The sequence below is a fragment of the Bolinopsis microptera genome, chromosome 2, assembly GCF_026151205.1.
Source record: "Bolinopsis microptera isolate Bmic1 chromosome 2, MBARI_Bmic_1.0, whole genome shotgun sequence".
NCBI classification, from domain to species: Eukaryota; Metazoa; Ctenophora; class Tentaculata; order Lobata; family Bolinopsidae; genus Bolinopsis; species Bolinopsis microptera.
Genome location: NC_087073.1, coordinates 20,235,490 through 20,242,227, shown reverse-complemented (window position 1 = coordinate 20,242,227; position 6,738 = coordinate 20,235,490). Strand labels below are relative to the sequence as shown.

The following is a 6,738-nucleotide window of genomic DNA, read 5'->3' as shown; positions in this document are numbered from 1 at the left end:
ACCGTACAGCTCGTTGTCATGGCAACTGTAATTTTAACATCCTGTTTGAGAAACGACCAGGGCCCATAATAATCTCCCGTAATGGGCTGGTACATTAGACTCTACACACAAATGTCACGTGCTAAATGTCAAATGTCACGTGCTCAATGTTTTCAGTACACTTTGAGTTAAACTGGTCTAGCAGTCGAATATAAAATTAGTGGTTATATAATTAACATTTTTTGTTTTTAGGAATTAGTATCCAATCTCATTAAACTATATAAAAAAAATAAGTATAAAGAATAAGGAAAAGGAACGGGAATGAAGCCAATACCAGAAGTGAAACCCCACCAAAGAATAATTGATCCTTAGGTAGACCTGGTGAAATAAAGTAACTGAACTGTAAGTTTAAGAAAAGACGGAAGGAATAAAGGAGAGATGAAATAATGTTATGTGAACATCATCAGCAGATGACTTGGCACACCGGTTTCGGGGGTTTAATACCTGTACCGGTTTAAGGCCAGAGGGGGGGGGTAAGGGGTCAAAAAATTCTACCAAAATATTATTTTCTAAATCGATTTAATTTTTAATGACAAAAACATTGCCGCTATTCACATATTTGTAGCTGATTAACTTTATTTTATAATTGAGGTTAACCGATTTTCACAAAATTGACTATACAATATTGAGGTTAATAAAATTGAGGTTAATATTTTATTACACGCCATAATTTTTTGTTATTTCGGTCAGCAAATGTAAACTCTAAATTTTAGGTTCATAATTGTCAGAAAAAGTAATATCCAAACGTGATTAAATGAGGTTAACCTCGTCTTTTAGATATAGCGAGAATAGATCAAATGATAGAGTTATTATTTTCATCGTAAGTTTACGGTATACACATTTCTAAATAGATGACGTGTTGATTGACTTTCTTTTATCTTGGGAAAATGAAAAAAATGAGGTTAACCAACACATTTTGGTACCGTAGGGAATATACATACGGTTCTTACTTATGTAATGTACCACAATATCGAAGTGAGGTATCTATTGGTATCACAATGCCTACAACTATAATCACGTGACAAAGGTGATTCGAACTGACCATATTTTAGTAGAAGATTTTACCCGTAAATGGCTAAAAAATGAGGTTAACCTCTCATTTTTTGAATACCTGACTAGTCAATTACATGTTAACCTCAAAAACTTAATCGTTATACTGTGCAAATGTTTTACTACATATATAATAACATTGATAAACCAATCCTAGTGTTATATGGTCTAAAGCGAGGTTAACAACCAAATTTTAAGCAGTTAGTGTTTACAGGAAGTCTTGGTTAACCTCATTTTTTACAATACAAGGACATTAACTACTGAAAGTAGCTAAAATCATTTAGGGGACGGCCAGGTCTGATCAAGCAAACGTTATTAAGTGTATAAAAAGTCCTAACTAACGAACTGTGAAACATTCCAGTGAATATTCAAAATTTTGAAAACACTAAATTGCATCTATCTCAAAAAACATTTTTTGACCTTTCGATTCCTTAGTTGAGAAAACCGGCCACTCCCTGATATTGAGGTTTGGTACAGTGGTTCCTTAGACAATTATCCTCATTTATTATGTGACCGATTTTTTTAATTTGACTCGGTTCTCGAATTATGAGGTTAACCAGCTAAATTTTCCGAATTTTTGACATGGTTAACCTCATAATTCAAGAACCGAGTCAAATAACAAAAATCGCTCACATAATAAATGAGGATAATTGTCTAAGGAACCACTGTACCAAACCTCAAGATCAGGGATTGGCCGGTTTTCTAAACTAAGGAATCGAAAGGTCAAAAAAGTTACAGCCGTTTAAAGATCCAGTTCAACATGTAATTACAGGTAAACCTCAAAATTTAGCGCGCGATATCTCAGGAACGCAAGGTCAGATTTTGATCTGGTTTTTTTCTTCTTGTTCGTCTCCAGCAGCTATTATCAAATATGTGAAAACTAGAAAAGTTCCATTTACCCCCCCCTCTGGCCTTAATGTGCCAAGACCCCCTAGCAATCACTCGTCAGTGATCACCTGTTCACGTTAAATGTGATGTCAAGGATGTCGCTGACATCAAGTATACTGTATTTGTACAGAATACTAGGTCGGTCTTTCAGAAGCTTTCTGAATTTACTCTTCAGGAGTCTGTCATTATAACATCTTGAAAGAAGTGTCCTATAAAGGGTGTTGGTAGAACACAGAAAAGAATCAAGGTCAGAGATAATGGAAGAGTAACGAAGGACCTGACCGTAAAAAACATTATAACCAACAGAAGAGGAAATATTACTGTTAGGAAAGGTGTACATGACCACAGGAAAGTTGAAGTCATCAAGTTTGTTGTAAAGCTTGGTGGCGACGTGTCCGGAGTTATTCATCGAGATGTTGATGTCGAGATAGTTTACGGACTTATTGTCGTCACCACTCCTCTCCATAAGCAGGTCAGGTGGATAAATGGACCTGATTAGGTTAGAGAAATGCAAATAGTTCATGGTGTTGAGGTCGTCGACATATCTGCAGTTTCTTGAGAGGAGCTTAGCGAGACCGAACTTCTTTTCTTTGATTAGGCGTGTCATGTAGTTGTATTCACACTTCCCTAGCGAAAGATCAGCGAACTGGCTACTAGAATTCCCTCCCATGGGAATGCCTTTCGTTTGTCTTAAAATCTGATCCCCAAAACAAACAAAAGTGTTAAACAGAATAAATGTAATAGCTGTTTTGAGTTTATCAGCAGAAAAACATAAGTATCCGTTATATTCCTTTTTAGAGAAAAAATTGTTGTTCTTATACAGAGAAACACAAATAAATTTATTCGTATTACTAAAGAGGAGATCTATTAGCTCGAAAAGCAGTGACTGTACAACCTGAAGGTCTAGATTGGTATACAGAGTGGTAAAGTCGTATACCTGAATTTTAAAAATCTCTAGTCTAGGCAGCCTTTCCAGGAACTGTTTAGAGCTGTTAATGCTCCAGTCGCAGTTAATTCCAGTATTGTTGTAGATAGAGTTGCAGTATTTGGAAAAGTATTCTTTTAAAACTTTTAAAGCTTTGTTGACTACAACTGATATCTGCTTAGTGGTACATTTACTGGCCCCAGCTATAAATCTAGACTTATAAGGATTCTTGTGAAGTTTAGGAATCCAAAAGATTCTCGGTAGACAAAGGTTGTCCTCAGAAACACGAATATTAAAGTTATCTTTAATGAAGTTCACATGTTCCTGAATAATATCATCCTCTACAGAGTTAACCGGATGATAAGTAGAATTGCCACGACACTCTAGAGAAGTGAGATCGTAGCCAAGTTCGTTGAGAAGGGTTAAAAGATAAAACTTCTTGCAGACAAAAACATAATTATTTGAAGCTTTATCTACGGAGCAGATTATAAAAGTTGTATTTGCTTTCAGACATTTTTCTTTTTAAACTTTCATATTTATTGTCAATCTCTCTTAAAGTGAGAGTCCTTTTGTATATTCTATCTTCATGGCTTTTGTTTTTCTTTTTTCTGCCATGTCCTCTTTTATATCTTTTTATTTTACTTTTAAAATAAATATCGTTAAAGTTGCTTTTAGAAATATTACCAGAACCTTTTATGTTGTCATTGAGACCTAGAGGGTGAGCAGTGCTCAGGAGATTAATCCAAAGAAGTTCCCTGTCAGCTAAGGCCAGACGAGGGTCTTCAGTAGAGGAAGGGTCAATAAAATCAATAATTTGAATGGAGGCGTCATGAAAATTATGACCGGGAGTATTAAAGTGGTCATGGACAAAGGAGGATTTGCCGGCTTTAACCGAAGCACGGTGTCCATTCATGCGTTCATTAAGGCGCTGTTCTGTGAGCCCAACATATTGAATACCACAAGAACAAGTGAGGAGATAGATAATAGAAGAAGATTTACAAGAAAAGGATTCAGAGTGAGTTAACATGAAAGAATTATTAGTAACGTAACTGGTGAAAATATTACTTGACCTGAATGGTTTACAGGTGAGACATCTTGACTTATTACACGGTGTTATATCAGGGGAAATAATACTGTTGGGATTAATCCAAGTGTTGGATGTGATGTTATATATTTTATTTCCTTTCTTAAGACAAGAATTTACAGGACAAACTTAACAGCCGACTCCAACTGAAAAAGCCCTGGGAACCATCACCAACCAGATGCCTTGGGGCTGCCAAGGTTAAGCGGGCGTTAGGTGACATGAACTAATGTTCTCCCACTGTCACAGTGCAGCCAAGCAGAGTGCTGTTGTTCCAAGAACACTCTTTATAACCGGATCACACACTGCCGCTGCTTCTCGTACCGTAGCTAGGGCGGGCAGCTCACGCCCCTGTTTGGTCTAAGGAACAGAAAACATGAAGGGAAACACTCCTGAAGAACTGTGCAAAAGGGGGTAATAATATCATAAAAAGGGCCAACTAGCAAAAACTAAGGACGTAAATCATATAATAACAAGCTATCACTTGGCGCATCCGGCAGGGCGGAGGAACCGCCACACACGTACGTGACTCATTATTTTTTGACTGATTTTAACCCATGTTACATGTTTCTGTCTAGTTCTAATGTACAATAGAACTGACTTTAATATTATGGTAGTTTCTTGAACAAAAGTGCAATCCTGGAATGGTCCTTAATCGATTACAGAAAGGCTAGTAAGTGATGATATTGCAAGCAATCAAACAAAATATTATAAAAGAAATCATGACAAATACTTCATAACATTATTTAATTACGTAAGATCTGAAGATACTTGGTACATTAATGCAACATGTACTATCAAACTGTAGAATAATAAAGTGTACTTAACATCTTAAAATAATAAATTCTTTAAATATATGGTTTGAATTTTAAATCACACGCTTCAGCCCTTGAAATCACATATCATTGGAGAAACCTATCAAATTATAGAAGTCAAAAAATCAAGAAAACAGATCTCTAAACGAATTAATAGCAAGATCGTGTAAGGCGCTGAGTCCCGAGAAAATACCCTATGAGTATGATAAAAGAACATGTTGGGCATAGGTCGACAAATATTTCTCAAAAAATGAATAACTTTTGGTGATTAAATGCAATTGAAGGTTGTTTCAAAATCACAGTAAACTGAGATTTTGGAACCGGAATCTGTAAAACAATCAAAGTATCAGCACGGATTTCAGCTCATGATTTCCAAAGAACTGATCTATAACAAGGGTCAGTGTCTCAGACATTGTCTAGTTTGTGATAGGTGCACCACTGAGAGTGATAACAATTTTCCTGGTCCCTGCACAGTTCCTGTGTTCACACAACCATAACCCCTGTAAAGTAGTCACAACTTAATATCTAATAATCTACAGCATGCAATGTGATTATAATTGTGAGCAAATTATGATTTGAAGTACATTCAACTGTTTTTCTTCTCTACAGGTTGTCATTGTATATATGTAGTAATAGTGTTCGGTAAGGAGCGTCACGGCTCGTGACAGACAAAGTGAAACAAGGCAAATAACTACAGGTTCTACACATCTCGATATGGCGTTTATTCTAAGCCACAATATAAAACATAAGCTATTTAAAAGAGCACGTGACCACCGTACCTGCCATCTACCGAGGGTTAGCTTGCCGTTGTGGATGGGAATAGTAATCTCACTGCCAATAACCGTGCTCTTAACATGTGCGGGCATGTCATCAGGGCCCTCGCACGTGTGGGTATACTTGATACCCTCCTCGGGAGCTATCTTGTTAAGCATCATCTCCATGTCGTTCCTGGGATTTAATAAGAGTTAACTCACAGGTCATTAAGGGATTGTACTTTGAAATTACAGACTGGACGCTGAAAACTCTTGGGAAATAAAATTGGGATCTGTTCAATCAGTTTTTCCTTCAGTGATATTGCCTTCGGGACGCCCTAGTGATATACATATATCAACTATTGTGTGATTGAAAAAGAGTATTACCAAATAGGGAAAACTTTAATAAACTCTCGTTCACAATAAACTCTCGTTCAAGAAAGTGTGGCTGCATCTCTTACCTGACATTAGGGTCCCAATTCTCATTAAGAGTGAGAGAAGCGGAGGTATGGAGTAGGATAATGTGACAGAGCCCAACCTTGTACTCCTCCAGCTCTTTAACCTTCTCAAGGTGCTCCGTGATCAGGTGACAACCTCGACCTGTACAGTATGTGGTATGTTAGGAATGCTTTGTGTGTGTTTATTGATGTTTACAAAGCACATAGAACTTAGATTGTAGTTTATATATTATATGCATTCATTATTTAGATTGTAGCTTTTGATCCAATATGGCTGACTGTCCGAGGATGTTTCAAAATTTATATTTCAAAATCTTATACAAAATCGATTTCAGAAGACAGCCCACGAATTTCACGTTTAATGCTAAATATTGGATTTGCCAAGCTTCAGCCTAATGATATAACGATTAGGTATCCAGGGCAGATTGTCGCAAAATGAATATGGAATGTACACAATTCCTTTGGTGGGAATTCAGGGATCGACAGAATCAAAGAATATCAAAAAGCGTCTACATATGTATAATGTATAATATATATCTTTGAATTTAGTAGAATTATTCAATCATTAACCTTTGGCTGGAAGGGTCATGGTACACTGGAACCATAAACCCCCAGCGATGGGGCGTTCTGTTAACTTTTTGTAACTCATGATCGTTTAAATGTGAACTTTTGGGAGAAATCAGTCAGGTTACATCACCTAAACTATGTGGGAATATTATGATGTTAGAAT

General features: G+C 36.5%; 2 protein-coding genes across 2 annotated transcripts in view; one reads left to right on the top strand and one right to left on the bottom strand.

The window, feature by feature from the left end:
• LOC134811686 (ribosomal protein S6 kinase beta-1-like) overlaps positions 1-6,738 on the top strand; it is a 97,039-nt gene that overhangs the window by 60,890 nt on the left and 29,411 nt on the right.
• LOC134811138 (UPF0047 protein YjbQ-like) lies at positions 4,692-6,714 on the bottom strand. Its single transcript, XM_063817875.1, has 4 exons — positions 6,579-6,714; positions 6,012-6,150; positions 5,578-5,746; positions 4,692-5,298 (listed from the first exon to the last, which is right to left on the bottom strand). Exons 1-4 carry the CDS (start codon positions 6,655-6,657, stop codon positions 5,215-5,217), a joined length of 471 nt encoding a protein of 156 aa, XP_063673945.1. The 5' UTR covers positions 6,658-6,714; the 3' UTR covers positions 4,692-5,214.